At 38.1% G+C, this 19,407-nt stretch overlaps 1 protein-coding gene across 4 annotated transcripts in view; it reads left to right on the top strand.

Moving 5' to 3' along the window:
* WNK1 (WNK lysine deficient protein kinase 1) overlaps nt 1–19,407 on the top strand; it is a 99,969-nt gene that overhangs the window by 17,024 nt on the left and 63,538 nt on the right. For all 4 annotated transcript variants that reach the window (XM_057390071.1, XM_057390069.1, XM_057390068.1 and 1 more), the window contains exon 2: nt 15,698–15,870. In XM_057390071.1, coding sequence (XP_057246054.1) covers nt 15,698–15,870 — 173 coding nt within the window. The remainder of the gene's footprint in view (nt 1–15,697; nt 15,871–19,407) is intronic.

Genomic DNA, 19,407 nt, shown 5'->3' with positions numbered 1-19,407 from the left:
TGGTCCCAATGCCTAAAATGTTGGTTAAAATTATTGATAAGCTCCATATAATTCAATTTCTTTGCATTATCACCCATCAGTTGGCATGTCAGTTGATACTTACTTTACTTCTCTTGAAAATATGAAAATCAGCATATCTTTCATGTGCATTCTGGAGTTTGGCTCTGTAATGGTCTGTAATTTTACAAGCTCTCTTTGGAAGAGGTGTGTTGGTAATGCTCTATATTTACATAATGGTCATCTGCTTTTAAATCCTTTATTGGTATACATGGGACTACTACATTAGGTAGCACCACTTAAGGTTGAGTCCTGTAATAATCAGTTGCCCAACTGGTGGGTACCTTAACCACCTGGCTGCARATTTTCAAGCCAAGTGTCTGTCTTGAGCTTAATTGTTTAAGATGCTTCAGCCAAGCTGTTCCAGGTGCTTTAGAGAAAAACACTTAATTTATTGCATCCACTGGCATCTTTCCTTTTTGTACTTCAGGGCTGTGAAGCAGGGACCTAAAAGCAGTGTTGAGACAGGTGTGTTGTCTTTATGATGAGGGAGTATTTCCAAGTAAAGAGTTTTTAGATAAAAAAAGCTTTTGAAGAAATTTAGAAGACATTTTCTAGATTAGATTTACTTAGAAACTACCTTTTTTTCAACTCTGAAGACTTGATCTATGTTCTAGCCTGTGGATAGTCTGTGTCAGCATCTATAGGATGCCATATGAAGTAGTTTGTTGAGTTTACTCAMTATATGTTGGCTTTGTTTTACAAATGTGTAATTACCTTTTTTACAGCACATGCCAGTCAAACCCTCAGGATGGGAAATGCAGGGTACAAAGCTTTATGGTGTAATTCAGTTCATTTGTTTGTGTTGCAACTATTTAAGCATGGAAATTTTAATATCCTCAAAAATGGCTTGCTTCATCATTATCTAAGTTTCTTTGGAGAAACAGGAATTTAAGTTTTCAAGTAGAAAGTCTTTTGTGGAACAACAGCCTCCGTATTTGCATAAGCAKCAGACTTTGCAGCTGTTAACTTCAGTAGTCAGCTATGGAGAAGCAGCTTTGGTACCAATATGTTGTAATTTGTCTGAAGGAAGCATCTGTGAAAATACACTGCTTAAATGGCTTTAGCTGTAGTAACTTCAGATCTTGAAAGGTGAATTATTTATTATTTTAAAAGCAAATGCCCTAGTCAAAATGTCTGCTTTCCCATGAGCTTTGAGGGAAAAAAATATAGAAAGAATGGAATCTATAATTTTGAACATTTTAACATAAAATAACATTTTAAATTTTTTTTTAATATTTTTTTCCTAATGTATTCCAAAAGATACATGTCTGTATATTTACAGCTTGCTCTTTTAAACACCTTTTGGRTTTTTCACATCCAGTTGGACTCTTGATGTTCAGGGTTTAAGTAAAATAGGCCTACCAGCAAACACTGTTGTTACACAGATGTCTGAGTTAGAAAAATGTTTCTGGTGTGGTTTTTTCCCTTTTCTTGGGATGGAAGTCATTGTACAGAAGGAGGGGAAGATAAAAGTCCAAAGAAATGCGTATAGATGAAACAACTGCAAAAAAATCTATAAACAATCTAAACATAGTTGTAATCAGAGTAGTATTTGACTACTTTTAGTTTTGTTTTAGTGTTTAGTGTCTAAAACATTGTATGAGAATTCCTTTTTAATTAGCTCAGAGCCTGGTCTGTGCTATGTCTAATGTTGTTTGCCTTTCCTGGGAAGTGAAAACTTGAAAGTGTTCTGGAAGGAAGGAGTTGCAGAAGCTCATAATAAGAAAAGGCAGTTATCCCTTGGATTGCCTGAATATTGTTATATTCAATTTTAAAAATGGAATTCTGGGTATAATTCTGATAATTTTGATATGTAGCTACAATCCCTTCTAAAGTCTTAAGATCTCACCATGTTCTTAAAATACCATCCCATTCCACTGCCTGTCTTTGAAATGCATCCTGTTTCTACAAGCCTGATCATTGCCAGTAGATCTCTTGTGCAATCCTTATTTAGGCACAAGCATACTGAAGTCATTGAGATAAGAAGAGTTCATAGTGGCATAAATTTCAGTTTCCACCTCACATACTCACATGTGTGACTAATTCTGAAATGGCGTCATTTGGACTGAGTCAGCAGTTCAGTATGGTGAATGTGCTCAAGCTATCTCAGTTTGGTCAGTACTGAGCATTAATTTGCTCTGCACACAAAGCCAAACCAATTGGTTGTAGGAAACTTCAGCAGAAGGTTCTTAAAGTATGGACGAAGTCTCTGAGAGAGTGTGCTTTGAAATAGGAAATTACAAGAAAGATCTGTGAGATCCAACACACATTGGAAGCATAGAGGAGAGATTAAAATAGAATCAAAAACCTCTCAGCCTCTGTAGCCAGAGTGCTCAGGGCAAGAGCAGACGGGGGTGGTGGGGAGAACTGCAGTTCTTTGTTTGCAGTGCAGTCTGGATTTTATTACTTGCAGAGTGAAATCACAAGGGGGAATGTCTGCTTCTGATGGACAGATATGTTGCAACTCATTCTGAAGATGCTTGTTCATAAATTTTTTAGCTAACAGCTTTGAAGATAGGGCTGTAACTCTGGGGCTGTGATTCATCTATCCAGCCCCTGCTGATTGGATGGTCTGTTGGTTTTGTCTCTCTTTCACAATTCAAGGCTGTTAAGTATCGATGCTGGTGCACTTGATTATAAATTTTGAGTTTTAACACTTTCTACTCTGTACTGTAATATTATTGCTGGCWACTGAAGCCTCTTCCTGACATTTCTGACATGCTGCAACAGCAGGTGCTTACATTTGGCTGTCATTTTTGGTAAACAATTAGAGAATAAGGACTATAAAGTCCTTGTCTTCCCTCTGTTTCTTTTGAAATAATTCAGTTTTGTGGCCCAAATGATGAAACTTGAAGCTATAAATAAAAACCCCTGTGGTAATAGCAAGAAAATTATCTTAAAAATGTTCTTATGTTTTGAGGATTTTAAAACTACTTAATGACACTTCCACCTTTTGATCCCCTAGGAAAAGAGGTCTTAGAATTGAGCTCTCAAGAGATTTTCACAGCTGTCCCTYGAAAGTACTGAGATCTATGTTTGGATCATAGCCATTCTGTGGAAAAATTATATTATGTGAGAGGGTCTTCAGGAGGAAAAAAGTACAAAGCTAGCTGAAACTCTTTAAAAGGAATTGATGAGATTTTTATCAGTATCTCTAATAATAAGCATTTGAGCATTAGAATTTTGATAGGAAAGTTTGTTTTGGCACTAGAATTGTTTCTGAGTTAATTGAAGAAAATACTTGAGTAGTAACAGAGCTGCAAAAGMATTATTTCTCAAGTGCTTCCACATTGCTGCATGTGTGAACTTGTCCTGCCTCTACTCACATCCTGTTCCCTGGTATCTGGGCAGAAGGCTCTTACTCTGAAAATTAATATGGCTGCTCTGTTAGACATCTGTTCAGAGATCTGTCTGTGTCCTGTCTCTGCCTGTGAAAAASGGGTCTTTTGTARCCTTGGTTATCTCTAGACTGGGGARAGATAATTCTTYACTGACTCCTTCTAGCAAGAGAAAAGTACACAAGCCTGTGTGCTCGTTWAAGTACTGTTTAGTGGATTTTAGGCTAAAACCAGATCCAAGTGTCTATTATCTTTATGATACTGTCTTTAGATTAATTAAAATGGTTTTACTGGGATGTTGTTTGGAGTTGTGTGGTAGGACAGGGAATTTAAATCAAACAGAAACACRGAATGCCTCAAATCCACTTACCCACTCTTATCCCCACAGAAATGCAGTTGTTGCCAGTGAAGCAAGGGATGCAGACCAGAACAGCTTTTCTGACAAACTGCTTTCATTTGAATTCCAGCTTCCATGGCTTTTTGTATGTGCATATTTAGTGAACATTGAGTGTGTTTCAGACAGAACCATTTTGCTAAAAAAGTTTTCAGGTATCTTTTTGGCTAAGGCAACTTTTTCAATGTTAAACATGATCACTAATAGTTTTGGTGTATGATGCACAGAATATCAGGTATTTCACTGTATGGATACAAGATTTGAATATTTTAAATAGTTTTGTTTTTTTKRWTWARSMMCTTTAGTTCACAACTAAACTGAATTTTGAACTGCATGTAGAATTTTTCAGTGGGACAARGTTGGAGGTAAATTGAAAACAAAGAAGCCTGTTTACAGGTTGTGATGACCCATTTAAGGCAGGCCCCTTGGACCATGACATGTGCAGGCATTATAGTTTGCCTTCAAGAAATTCCTTCCAGTGTTCCTGTTCAAACAATTGAAATGAAGTGGCACCAGACCAAGGACAGACAGTATGTGACTAAAAGCACAATGTAATGAGAAACAGACTTTTTGGATAAGCTGTAGCAGTTTGAATAGCTGATTCATAGATAACTGGTGTTGAGTATCTGAGGTCTTCTAGGTCATGGTTGGTCTTCTGGCAGTGCGGGATATTCCCAGTAGAATTCCTTGGAAAAAAACCCTTGTSTTAATACAGGATAGCCTTGCCATTGGGAGTATTACATATGTAGTTCCCAAATTCCRAGGAAAAGAGTCCTAAATGTTAACTTAAACTTCCTCTAGTGCTTTTTCCTAGCTGTCTCCTTTGTCTCCTTTTGGAGATTACTCTCTTGATACTTTCATCTCACCTGTTTTACAACACTGATTTTTAGTTGTCAAAAGCTTTTCTTGCAGGTTAATCCAATATTTAAAGGGTTTGTGTGGGTTTGGATTTTTCCCTTTTATCCTCTTTAAAAATAGTACTTCTGAGTCTCAGGTGTGCATGCTACTACTTTGATTTACAATAGAGCAAAATCCTGGCTGTTTTTATGTATTGTGTCCTGTGTTGCTTTAGATAATAGGAGCTGACTGATCCCTTCATCTGCATTTCAATTACACTTCATTTTCTCTTATATTAATATATTTGAAAGTTATTCAGGATTGAATTGCAAAGTCAATTAAGCTTCTGGATGCAGGGTATGCTTCATCATGCCAGTTTGCTCAGTTGTTCATCCTACCACTTGTTCATGCTGTTAAAAATTTGAGTGTTTTCTCTCTCCTGACTCAACTATACTCAATTTTCTTGCTTTATGAAAGATAAGACATATTTTTAAATTTACATATTTGTAAATTAAAATGTTAGTGGTTCATTTGATACTGAAATATTTGTGACTTTGTGAGTAACTTTTTAGATCCAGACCATGAATGGTATTAGCCAAGGATGTGTTGGTGGAATGTCTCTGATGTGTATGGTATTGCTGTGAAAATTTATAGTAAATACTGTGATAAAAGAAGTGATAAAAGAAACTGATTTTACAAGTCAACCTTTTGTGTAAGYATGGAAGAATTATTAATACTTCCCTTCATGTGAACCCTGAGATGAAGATGGGCATTCTGTAGATCACAGGAAAATGATACCAGTTATGCTTGAAAAAATTTAAAAGGGCTTCTCCAATGTGTTTTAGGACTTCCATGTTTGTGAAATGCTAGTACTAATGCTGGTATTTATGGAAGGTATTTCTGAATCCTTATCTAGAGTACAGATTTTGGTCACTCTATAAAACTCATTGTTTCTGGATCTCTTTAGTCTTTCCATACAGGAGATGCCTTTTTGATTTATTGTATCTTGCAGAAACATGCAGAACACCTGGCAATTATTTGAGGTTTTTTTGATGGATCCCTGGAGGATCTCTGAATGAGAGATCTATCTCTGAATGAGAGATGTCTGGCATAGAGTTCTCTAGTGATTATTGTAAGGATTTTCTCTTGGCTGCCAGTACTTGGCCTACACTTCATATGTCATCCTGTCATAACTGATAGTAATCCACAGTTTTGTAAATTAAATAAGGTACTTTTTCTGGATATGTTTGCAGAAAAAGAAGGGAAGCTGGGAAGAGTAACTCCTGTAGTGTAATCAGGCTGCAAACATGATGTATAAACCAGTGTTGAAGCCARTGTGTACCGTAGGCTGATGTGAGTTCATTTTACAACTGGAGGAGCGTGGGGAGTGGGGAATGCTGATTTGATACTTGTCTCTGGGCTTGATGCTGAGATTTTTGYTAGGGAGCTAGTTAGAGGCACAGGAACATTTCTAGTTCTTCTGTCCCCTTACTGCTTTCATTATTATGAATCATTGCAGTCATCTTGACACTTCTGCKTTGTTTTCCGACCAGCATATTGATTCAACTTTTCAGCATGCTGAATAGTGGATATGGCTAACTTTTCCTGTTTGCCATTAGCTTTGTGAAGAATACGAGCTGAAGAATTGTAATATGTTTGATTTTTCTAGATTGATTTGCCTTTATCAGAATGGGCTAAGGGTTTACCCTAACGTTCTAGACATGCACCTGCTTATAAAAGGACTCTGAGTCATACAGAAATACATGAAATAAAAAGCCACAATTGCACTTTTAATGCATTGAATTAATCAATTTGTGAGCTAGCGAGAATGGATTGTGGAGACAGCTTTTTTTCCTGAAGTATTGCCACTCCTGAGTGGAGAATTGGGTTTTCATAGTAATATAAAACTGAGGTGATTGGATGTACCTTCCCTCTCACTGACAAAACCATCAATTCAGTGCAAAATGAGAACTGACGCGCGCTTCAAAACTTTTAATGAGGCATCTGAGCCAAGTGRCAAGATGGTCCAGCTGGTTAATGGCTCATCAAGAATTCAGTTCAGCCAACACTTCAATTCTCTAATAAGCTGTATGTAATAAACATAAGCCTTATTGAGAACTGCTATCAGAAAGCAGGCTTATCCCTTTATCTTCCATGGATCAAATAAAAATTTTAAAGTGAAAATAGATGGGCTCTCTGTTTCTACTGGTTGYTTTTGTATAGCCCAGCATTTTGATTACTGTCCCTTAATGTTCAGCMTCTCAGGATGGAGAAATTGAATAAAACTTTTAGCCTTCTTTTTCTTTCCCCCAGACTTCTACGTAAGGAAACACAAATGTTGCCTAGAGCAACCCTAGAATAGAAATGACTGAAGCCTAAACAGTTGCTTGCCATTCTTAGTCCAGAATTCTTAGTCCAGATTCCTGAGGACCTGGAAGATTCCAGAGGAGGTCATTTCTACGTTTTAGGTTTCATATCTACTGTTTAAAAATTTTTGCTTGCTGGTTTTGTGGACAGCAACGGAAAATATGTAATTGATTTAGTAAAGTATGAGTGTGATATTTAATTTACTCTGATTAGGTGATTTACTGATTAGTCTTAGTCATTGTTTTCTTTGGAAGTGGCATTTGGTTCAGGCTTTCAATTCAGCCTGCTTGATTTTCCTATGAATGTTGTTACTGATGTGAGAGAGTGGGGAGAGGAGTAGTACAGATGTGTATTGAAGTGTATATTCACACAGAACAGCTCTGGAAAGCGAGCAGCTGATAGCGACTGTACAGTTATTAATGCTTCTTAAAATTTTAGTGATRGCCTAAAAATCTGCACTGGCTGAATTTTTTGGAAGCCTGCAGGCCAGCCATACTCTGCTCTCCCTTCTGGAGTTGTACAGGTTCTATTCTGTCGTTGTCCTTCTCAGAGGGAGTGACTGCTCCATTCCCTAAGCCCTGTCCTTGCACCTGTCTGTGTCTGGTGAGCGCTGGCCACGAGCCTTCCATCTAATATTGCAGATGGTATCCAAGTGCAATATCCTGGCAGTGTGGTCATCTTTGGCATTGCCAAAAATAAAAATTCCCACACTACTACTGTAACAAAAGATAAACTTTGTTATTGGGACTCATGCTTTTAAAACTTCTGTGGCCTTCGATAAAAGAAGCAGCATTCTCATCTACTGTTACAGTGTTTTCTGCCCTTGTGTTCATGGTGGAGATTGGATTGCGATGATGCCAGAACTTGGTGCAAGCAAGCAAAGACTTCAGTTCTGATACCTTTTCTGTTACCGGGAGCCTCCCACAGAGGATGTCTCCTAAAGCGTAGGTTAAAAGTCTACATGACATTACTGCCACCAGGTGTCTTAGATGCTGCTACTGCTACTGTTGGCACAGGTGCTACTGCAAATGTGAAAGCAGGAAAGTGAGCCCAAAGGAATAGAATTCTTGGTGGTGTTCTGCCCCCTTGCCCTGTGGAGGCGAGTCCCAGCTTCATCACAACTGAGACAATCACAGGATAAAAGGGGGAGTGGTGCTGGAATGTGTTGGCCACATACATGAGCTGTACTTTGCAGAGACTTCCCCTTCAGCATTAAGACAAAGATATATTTCTTATTTGCTGAAGCTTACTCAAGTAAAAGTTCTTTCAGGATATGTATAATTGACTTACTCAGACTAAATGGTGACTSATGAGGACTTCTGTCCTCTTTTGTTTCATCATTTAGTTTCATTTCCCTCCTTTCCTTCCTCCTACCATCAGTTATCTGTTAGATTATGTATAATTTGTTTCTTTATTTCTAACATTTGAGCAGCATAAATRAAGTTGTGTACATTTGCTGTATCATTTAATTGCAACAATTCTAAGAGAAAGGACAAGAAGCACTTGTTTTTGTGTGTTTTTAACAAATTGACTTAATATTCTACTGAATTTTCTATTTAGTTACTATTGTAGTGCATAGAAATGCCAGAAACAAAAACACAAAAGAATTATCAAATCAGTTACTCATTTTCCTTTGCTTGCCACATAACCAGTGGTGAAAAATTTTGAAAGCAGGTGCTTTTTGCCAGGAAGCTGACAAGTATGGGAATAGTCCCTCAGTGTTTCACTTAGGTTGATGACTTGTGTACTTTCCTGAAACTTAAAGCATTTTTAATACCTTGTGTAAGAGGAAACCTACAGCAAACATTTACCTTTAATCAGGAACCATAAAACACRTAACTGTTTCAAGCCTGTTCTTTTCTATTGTGTTAGATACGTATTTTATACTTCAGTGTTATCTCTCCTAAGGTTATTTGTATATTCCATGAAGATTCCCTGTAGCTTATATAAAAATTTATTCTTCTTGTGGAGACTTGCCAAGGAGCAATGTGAAATTGTACTTTCAGTAAGTAAGCATTAACCTGGCCTTGCATTGTGTTTTGCTACCTGGAAGASAAAGCTTCTGACATCCTTAAACTAAGATGAAGAGGAAAGTGACTGGAAAGTTCTGGGCCTCTCACTAAGAAAAGAACATTGAGGTGCTGGGGCATGTCAGATGAAGAGCACCAAAACTGGCAATGGGTACAGAGCACAAACCTTAGGAGGAGTGGCTGAGGGAGCTGGGGTTTTTTAGCCTGGGTACATACTTTTGGAACAGCAGCTGTTCAGCTCTATTTAATCAGTTTTTTGGTGTTCAGTGGTTTGTAAAAAGTAGAGTGATGGAAGGGTGTGTGCAGATTTTTGATCAATTTTTGTGTCTGTTGCTGTACAAGGATGCATTTTGAATATTTCCTTTTCCCCTCTCTTTTTTCTCTTTACCTAGTCTTTAATACTGGAAAGTATTAAGTGGTTTATGTCACAGAAAAGTAGATGCAGTTCTTGTGCACTCAGACTTCCATTTCGAGGCACTAACTGTGTAATGCTGGATGATTTTTAAGCTCAGTGGACTCTTTGTTGATATTTTGTTAATCTAGCTCAATGGTTACTGTGCTCTTTTTTCCTCTTAACTGCTAGATTTTTTCAGGATGAGAACACTGCAGCCCACAAAGCCTCAGTTCCATTAACAGTGCTGAATATCAGTGCGTAGTCTTGCTAGCTTCTCCTCTGATGACCCCTCATTAACCTTGCTTAAAGGCTTGCAAAGCCTTTCTCATATGCTGCAGAAATGCACACAGAAGAACATTTGTCTGTTCTGTATGCTTCTTCTTCCTCCAAATAATAGGCTGGGAGCTGCAGCGTCTTCACTGAAACTTTCAGACATTTGGAATGCTTGATAAAATGCTGCTCAGTGTAACCTCAGCACAGATAGATAATTTACCTTGTTGTGATTCAGACTATCTATAATTCAACAGCACTTTGAAGTCCCTCATGGCTGTGCATTTACAGATCACATCACTTGAAGACAGTTCATTGCTACTTATTTTTCTAGTGCATGTCTGGATGAAAACTACATACTGTTGCTGCAATCTAGTTAATCCCTCTGCAAAACAGCAACCCACTAACTGTCCCTGCAGTGTAGGTGTGTATAACTTCTGGATCTACTGGTAGGATATGCAGAAAGCTAGTAAAACCTGTGTGTAATATGTGAAGTGTCCAGTCTTTCYCTGTTTCCTCTTTATTGCTTGTCTTGCTAATATTATAAAAGAGGCAATAACTCTAAATTGTATRGCAGCTCATCCACTGAGGTTTTTTTTCTAAAAAACCAAAAACCAAACAGTTTAAATTTGACCTATATTGCTGTGAGTCTACTTATTTGTAAATGGAGATCATGGGAAGTTTTCTGAGTCTGATTGGTTCTGTTGTGCATGAAGGTTCCCTGGCACTTCAGCAATGTAAATTGTACTTGATGTTAAGAAAGTGAAAATCACCTTTGAGGATGTATTGCAGGCGTTAGCAGGTGTGGTTCTTTCCATGTAGAGTATTTCTTTCAATAGCCACTTGCTTGGTATCCTATAGTGAGTACTTGAGGGTGAAGTGCACTGTGTCACTTCTGCAGAACTGTGTTTAATACCGGCTGAGTTGTCCTAGACTTTAGCTCAGGCCTTTTGTGTCAGTCAGTAAAAATGGTGGGACCCTTGGTTGGCTGCAGAGCAGACTCAAATGATCCGAGCAGAGTGTGGTGCCTTGTGAGGAGGCTCCCCTGCTGCCTCCAGTGTCTGAGCTGGGCTCTGCTGTGGGTAGTGGGATGTGTTTTGCAGATGTGTGATTTCTTGTCATGATGTTAACAGGACAGAACTCGGAAGGACTGTGGAAAGTTAGAAAGGAAAACAGATGAGAAATTACTCAGTAGACTCAGTGACTATGTGAGTAACCCAGCTAAAATACACGATTAATATAGGTGCCAGAAGTGTATTTTCCTTCCTCATTAAGGATGCTGAGTAGATAGTAAGCYTTGGCTGAAAACAATCACTAGAGGAATATAGGCATTTTTTGCTGATGAGCTTTAGCTATTGTACCARGCCACAAAAAACAATCTTAGCWGGGGGAAGGGAGTTGTTTTGGYTTTGGGTTGGTTTGTTTTCGTTTATATAATGCACGTAGGTGCGGGGGTAGAAAGAGGGCAGTAACACTGCTGTGTGTGATTCATGTTCCTGTAMATCAAGGACATCAGTGGAACAGTAAACCTATACCTGGTTTATCATGAATGCTTAAGATTCCTGTTGTACATTGAAAAATGTAAACACCTCTGATAGCTCTTTCCTGACYAAAACAAATCAGATGGGAAGGACCTGGATAAATGGAAAGAGCCAAGAAAAAGCTTATTGAATCGCTCTGAGCTGAACAATCGTTTCATTTGCTGCTTGTCTCCTTTCAGGCCCCTGGCACTGCAGAACCGCGAGTCACGTGCTGGGAAGGCTTGCTGTTTGTCCTGGCTTGTCAAAACAATTTAATGTAGGTGGAAAGGAATGAATGAAATGAACGGATAGGCTTGATGCATCTGTTTCAGTTTGTTCAGAGGGCAGCCCAGTGATTGGGATGTGACACTTAGGTCCTCCAGGGAAGCYATCAGTTTAGGAAGAATAATGCTGTCCATTTTATAAGATAGTTAAATCCATTTTAGGAAGCAAGCTTTCMTACAGTTTGAGCGCTTTGTATATTTTTAAAAATATTTGGGCTATATCTGCTCAGCATGTGCTAACTGAGCTACTACAAGAATGTGATCTGCTAACTTCTAGATTTAGGACTTTGTCTTCTCTGCCTAAGGTTGCTTCAGTTACGATAAAAAAAGTCTGGGAGAGGAGAGAGTATGTCCATTTTTAAATTTTATTAGTGGGAATTTCAAAACTATTCGGTTTTTGAAGGATAGGGTATCAAGCTATATATTATTAACTGTTCTTAAAGTACTGCTTTCTTTGTTCAAGTTTCGTAGGCTTATGGAAAACTACTTGTGTGTTTTTCTATTTTTGTTTAGTTTCTGACTGATTTAAAATTAAAATAAATCAAAAAAAAACATTAAAATTGTCTAACTAATCTCGTACATGGTATAACTGGGATGTTAGTCTGTGAAACCTGTATTTTTGCTTTCAAGTGAAAACTGGAAATATATGTGGAAATGATCCATCCATCTATCTATTTAGACTATGAGTTACAGGAAAAAGGCTGTAGGGGATAAATCTGCTTATCTGATTCACACTTGTGATAATTTAATCAAAAGAAGCATGTATTTTGAATGATAGGCTACAGATTTCATTGCATCTTTAGAAGTAGAGATCGAGCCGAGGGTCTTGCATTCCTGCAGATTCCTGCTCGCAGGCCACCATGGATTTTGAGTACTGCTCCCAGTAGCTGCCTTGTTGGGAAGACACATCTGGGCATTTGAGTCTTTTTGAGTATGGAGTTAAAACCTTCCCAAAATCTTGAAAAACACTCTTTTACATTCTGAGTGAGTGATGATGGCTTCTTTCTCTCTGCTACAGCTATGCTGTACAGCCACTTTGTGGATTCCACGTGATGCCAAGATACTCTCATTCCCCTGCTTTTTCTGAACTATTTATACCTAACATGGTTGGTAACATCAGATCTCAGTCTCCTAAATTACATACAGTGTTCTTTTTCACTTGCTTATCTCAATATTTTAGTAGCTGCCRCTGCTTAAGTTGCATTGSTGTACAAGAACRAGCATGAAGTGAAGTTGTTGCTTTTGCCCATACTAACAGCTCAAAGGATGTCTAAATGTATTTGGAATGGACTCTCTTCTAGTCTGTCTCTATACAGCCTGGGAGATCTTGCTGTCTAATACTTTTAATTACTCAGGTTTTGAAAGTGGATGTGTCAATTTAATTTTATGTTGGTCTGCAGGCCAACTATTTGCAAGTTGCGTTAGAATGTAATTCATACAACTATAACCAGCAATTGTGTATGTACAGGTTTTGTTGCTATAATTGTACATGAGATCCAGTATTTTCCTGAATGTTGGGATTGTGGGTTCTTTTACAGTATATTGACAGTTTTCTGTAACCCAGCATTAGTATTCCTTTAGGGAAAGAATACAAAAAACCTGTTGGGGATGAGRGTGTGGGTTGTGTCCAAGGAAATGAGGGTAGTAAAAGGTAGTATGCATTGCTAGGCTTAGGAAACAAGTGGCCTCTCTGTCTTTTTCTTCTAGCTCTGTTTAATGTTCCCTTCTGCTGCTGCAGTATGTACTGAAGGGTGCAGCGTTTCCTTGGTTGCAAAAACATAGCTGTGTTCCTGGGTGAAAGTTTTTGGCCTGTGTTTTGTCCAAGCTTGTCCCAGATCACTGGGGCACTGTGTCTTGCAAAGCAGCGCTGTTTTACTTAGTATATTGCACTGTCTTGTTTTTTTTTTAATGCCAGCACTGAAGTGTTGAGTGTCTGTGTTGAATGTTACAGCTGTGTTTGCAGGAACATGATGCTGCCATGGATGTGACCAGAGAGAGAAATTAGTCCAAATGTGGGTGCCTGGTAGGAGTCTGTTCATTAATAAGAGTGATTAGCACTTGTTAGTTTCTGTTTGGGGCCAGTGGTACAGGGGCAGGGAAAACTCAAAAAAGCCTTTAAGGGAGATTAGGTTACGTGGATTAAAATGAGAATGAAATTAAATATGCTTGACTTGATGTTAAGTGTAGGTCTGGATAGTAGTGTTTGTGACAGGTATTTTGTTAGGAGGCACAAAATAAARGAAATGTAATCCAAATGTGTATCTAATATCTTGGTTTTGGGCAAAAATGAATGCATATTGACTATTAAAAATAATAGGAAAGTAATTATTGCATCCTGTTTTGTATAATGACCATATGTAATTCCTGAATTTACAGCTATACAGTGTTAAAAAGTGAATTATATGGGTCAAGTGCAGAGGCTGAGAATAACTGCTTTATTTTCTGGTAAGAGAGATGATACTGTGACTGTTGTTTGAAGCACTGTTTCTTAGAAGCATGTGTGCATGGTTAGCTGTCCCTATTGCAGCTCACTGCTTTTCTGTCTCACAGCAGTTAAGATTGAGGTTTGGAACAGAACTTGTGCTGCTCTGTTTCTCATAATGAAAGGAAAGGTGAGAGAAGGCTAAGACAGCTAAAATGGGAGTACTAATTACATATTAAAACCCCTGCAACACCTAAGCAGACATGAAATCTCAATTATTGGTGGAGTGTCTCTGCAAATGTGTTACATCAAAACTAGTGCAAGTATGCTTATGAAGGAATGGGAAGAGGTGGTAGTGCTGATTTCTGCAGAATGAAATAGTTGTAGGATTGAATGCTTTTTTTGTCTGTAGATTAAATTAGTCACACTTTAAGGATTTTGTATTTTCCTAAAAATTGTGATAGTGACATTCATAGACACTGGTAGGAAACCAGTCCCTGAGTTGATTTCAAACCTGTTTCCAGACTTTCACCCGGGGAAATGATACACTTCTGAAAATTGGAGCTTCATCTGATAAAAAAGTTTGTCCATGCCTGAAGATACTCTGTGAACTTTTTAGAAAAAGTGGATGATCTAAGTGAATGTAGGGTGGTTTAGATATTATGTGGCTGAATTGTATTGAGAAAACACATGACCTGTAAACAAAGGGGAATTACTGTCTGGAGGACAATGGGAGTGTAAGTAAATCCTGAGTGCTTTTACTGCCTCTTTTGAATGGAAAGGACAATATGAAATCAAGTGASTTGAAAATATTACTCAGATTTGACAAGTGGGTCTTTGGTTCTTGCTAAATARCTGTTAGAAACAATTATTCTAAAATTGTAGGCTTCAAGTATATCCTGAAATACTTTTTTTTTTTAATGCAAACTGCATATGGACCCGATTTGTGTCAGTCAGTCTGACTGGTRTGAGCAGTGCATTGGTAATGCATTGGTAAACTGAGAACACTGCATGGCACAAGGAAACTGTCTTCTCTTTGAGATGTGCTGCTTGTTCTGGTAATAGCTGCTTGGAGTCTTGGTGATGTCAGATAGCCAGTTGTTGGTAGGTAATACAACAGTACTATCTGGGAATGCTTTTTCGTTTTCTGTCTCTGGCCAAAAGATTGCTTTCTGTCTCTAGTGGGAGTTACATTTTTGTTTTTGTTGAYGTGAGATTACAGGAAACTTGCTCAATCACGAGGTTCTGCTTTTAATCAAAGAAAATCCAATTCCTTCACTTGATGGTCTACAGCTACAAGCACATCCTGTATTTTAGAGAGGTTTGAAGCTTAACCCCCTCTGTGTGTGTTTAATCCCATCTGTTACCAGTGATCTGAATAGACATACAGGAATAATGAAAAAGTGTTGTTATGTACAACATGAGAGAGAGATGCTTTAATTGATCTGATTTCACTGATCACACTGAAGTGTTCAAGACATTACCTTCCCTTTCCACTTCAAGTCAGGCAACAGCTACATTTATTGAGAGTAAAGGAGGAGGAAGAAGAAAGAGGAGTTAATCTACAGACTTGCAGCTCTTAACCTTGGGAGCAATAGAATTATAGASCAACATACTATAAAAAGACTAATACGATGTGTTCAAAATAGAATATTTAAAGATAATTGTAAACTAAATGGCATTTAATACATCTGATTCTGTGTGTACCTCTTTTTCAAGTTGCTTCCTCTCTATAAGAAAACCAAATAAAACTTTCTGATGYACCTTTTCTTTTTCATTAGGATCGGAAGCTGTCCAAATCAGAGCGACAGAGATTTAAAGAGGAAGCTGGGATGTTGAAAGGGCTTCAGCATCCCAATATTGTCAGGTTCTATGATTCCTGGGAGTCTACAGTCAAAGGAAAAAAGTGTATTGTTCTTGTGACGGAACTCATGACATCTGGAACATTAAAAACGTAAGTAAATTARGACWTGTCAAAGCATTTCAGTTTCATTAGCACAACGTAAGAGCACTAGAAAAAGATGATATTTAGAATAGATGAGAAAAGAACCCTTTTGCTGAGGGATAACCTACTGTAGGAACATTCTTGTTGAAGAGGAGTGTTGCTAACATTGCAGCGTGTGGTAGAACATCTTTTGTCAGTTTTTGCTTAGGATGTCCTAGTAAGCGCATACAGAAAGCTTGGATTTTAGGAGCTCAGGAAGGCAACGCTCAATTTTGACTTCTCAGGGTTTAGTTTAATTTTTTTTTTCTCCAGCTGCTTTCCATTTAGGATGAGTTAGTTTGTAAAGTTCAATGCACAAATTAATTCATTACTTTTGGGAGGTTTTGGGTGTTACCACAATACATGTAACATATAAAAAGAAAAAAATYCACCACCTATTGGTTTATCTAAAACTTGCTGAAGTAGTACCTCCCAAAAATCCGAAAGGATGCAGCTCCTGCAGCTGAGCGCACCTCGGGGTGTGTTGAAGGCCGAGTTCAAAGCAGAGCAGGAGCTGCAGCAGCTCCTCTAGCGGTGTGCGGGTCTGGCGGGGGCTCCCGGCACCTCCCGGGCCGGGCCGTGCGCTGGGAGCGTGTCCCGAGCCACCATTCCCTGCTGGCAAAAAACTGCCGCCTTCGGAATAAAGGGCTCTGCTTTGTGCAGTGCCCATTTCACTCCTGGAGAGGCATTCACATCCTACATGTGTTAAGCAGCCTGTGGGAGCTGCAAACGGTTTGTCAGCTCTTTGGTTCAAAAAGACTGTGAATGTCTTGTTTTTTTTTGCCATGCTTATTGATAGCCACAAATGGACATTCTTAAGAAGAAAAATGGCTCTTTGGGAGTCTGGACTGCAGTTACAGGGAAGTGTTTGTCTCTTGAAATAGTACTGGGTGACAGAAAATACTGCAACATTCTTTAGCTGTATATTCAGTGAAGACATTTCTTAGGTTCTTCAAGGTATTTCAGAGTAAATGACAGATCTGCTGCTTCATGTGCTGTTTTCAAACAAGTAAAGTTAAAGGTTTTGCAACTTTGTACAGATGCCTTTAAATAAAGTTTACCTAATTTTGTTTTAAATSCATAGTGCTAGATTTGTTTTCTCTCTTTTTTACTCCTTTATCCCTCTCACAGGTTTTAATATTTAGATTGGCTTATGTGTTGGCATAAGCAAGATGATGAAGTAATAATAGACAGTTATWAAGTAGGGTGTTGGTAGGAAGAAATACCTCAGATATGCTGTCTGTGGGATTATTTTGTACCTTGAAATATGCAGGTATTTTTATTTAATCCAGAAAAAAAATATCTTTTTTAATCGAAGATCTTTTAAACTGTAAGTTCTGAGCAGGGTTTTTCCCCACTCTTGTATAGCTTGTGTTATAATTGTGACTTAGTTTGTTTAGTCTGCCTCCCTTGAGACTTGGCAGGTAAACTGTATGGGAGATTTTAGGTGTGCCTTAATCAAGTATTTCATGTGCTTGTGGCATAGTTGTAGATTTACACTGTRCACTTGTGTTTGTTTATATTAGACTGATTATAACTTCCATGTCTTTTTTTCCAGTATGTTTACATTACCTGCATTTAAAAAAAATGATACCTTTCTCATTTTGGTACTTGCGAATAGATGTTGTTACTTGATGTAAAAAGGTGAACAGAAGACAGATGTGATGATATCTTAAGCAAATTTTCTCTCATTTTTTTTTGTATTTTTATACATTTAGATGCCCATACCCAGAAATAGTGTTAAAATTTTGTGGAGTAATTATTTTCAAAATCTGCCTGGGCAACTTTCTAATTTTACATAAGGATAAGTTTCCAAACTTCTGTACCGGAATAGGAAAATTTTACAGCTGAATTTTTGTGAAGACTCCTTTCTGATATGGAATGCTATAGTGGAATGAAAATATTGGGGGGAAATTGAGTTCTCTAGTTTAAATTTTAATTATTAATGTAGACAACAGTGATTAATCTGAGATTCACATCTACCACGTCTCAGCCACTGGTTTTGWCTAAAGCTTAGATAAAAGTATGTGTCTAGGGTGTGTTCCTGATCCTCTTTAAATGAATGTGTCAGCTGTCTGGTGGGGCACATACCTTCAGAACTACCTCTGCTAATTTAGTCAGGATTCCTTTAGCTCCTTGAGCTCTGTGTAATTGTAATGACAGAAAATTAGACTGGAAACCTGAGGTCTCTTCAAGCCCAAGTTGTCCTATAATATGAGGAAGTGAAAGCATACCAGCTTGTTGGCTTGTCTCTTTTCATGTATTTATATGTGCTTCCATTTAAAATTGCTGTCTGCATTAAGTGATGTAACTTAATTCAGGACAGTTGTTACGGAAAAATGACAGCAGCACTGCAGGATGATGGGTAATGGTTTGACAGTCCTTTAACAGTGAGAAGCTGGCAGTGGACTAACATATTTATAACCAAAAATGTAATTAGGGATTCCAGATGCTGAACTGAAGTGCCCCTACCATGTGATCTTTGGAACAGGCTCAAGAGAGATGAATGAGGGTTGTGTCAATAGCAAGAATTCCAGTGGTGGCTGATGTGATTCAGAACCTCCTTCAGTTTGTCTCTTTCCTTGACTTGGCTTTTCCCCTGCATTTCTTTACATTCTGGAACTTGATTTCCTTTGGAACTGTGTCTTGATTCTTTCACAGATTTGTTTTCACAGCAGGATCATTGCTAGCAACTTGATTTTCCAGATCTTGTTTTGAACTGGAGAAATTAAAGTTAAAGGGGTGGATACACTGCATTTCTATATTGGAGCTGATTGAAATGATTTCATCAGGACTGTGTCTCCTGCTTAAGTGGATCTGCAGAAGAGACTGACCACTRCCATGGAATAATTGAACACAACTTGCTTTTAGTTTAACATTGTAGTTGCTAGACTCCATGCTGGTCACAGAATTTACCACCAACCTTGCTGTAGTGTGAAACTGGTCTTTATCTGAATGTCTTGAGTAACATTGCCTGAACAAGAATGAAGTCCTTGCTCTGCAGAGCATGCAAAGTCCTTTTTCTACACACAGTGCTGCCCATACTTTTTAAAAAAGAACAAAACAGCTCTTGACTTCAAATTGTGTTACCCAAAGAGAGGTTGAAAGAAAACCCTGCTTGAAATCAGAGGTTATTCACATTGTGGCATCTCTRATCTGCTGAAGTTAAGTAATAGAATATGATCTTAGTCTTAGGTAACACACATTGAAAAATACTTTTGGTATGAAATTTGACTCTTCTGACATGGGTGGGATCTCAAGGTGTGGCAATGATAGAACAGTTGAGGTTGGGTTGCATTTTACCTGCAGAGGGGTATAGACTGTGTGTATGAACTCTTCTACCTCAATTACTTGACAGAGCCTTCTTAAGGATTCCTCTGCCCTGTCCATACCTGTCCASAGTTTTAAAGTAATGAGTAGTACCAGTTGGATTCAGGTGATCAAACCCTGTCCTGTGCCAGCACAGTGATTTTAAAAAATTTCCAATTTGCTTGAAAACTCCCCAGG

The sequence above is a fragment of the Malurus melanocephalus genome, unplaced genomic scaffold, assembly GCF_030028575.1.
Source record: "Malurus melanocephalus ecotype Western Australia unplaced genomic scaffold, MMel_1.1 scaffold_22, whole genome shotgun sequence".
In the NCBI taxonomy this organism is placed as follows: domain Eukaryota; kingdom Metazoa; phylum Chordata; class Aves; order Passeriformes; family Maluridae; genus Malurus; species Malurus melanocephalus.
The sequence above is the reverse complement of the archived record's forward strand: the minus strand, read 5'-3'. Positions and strand labels throughout refer to the sequence as shown.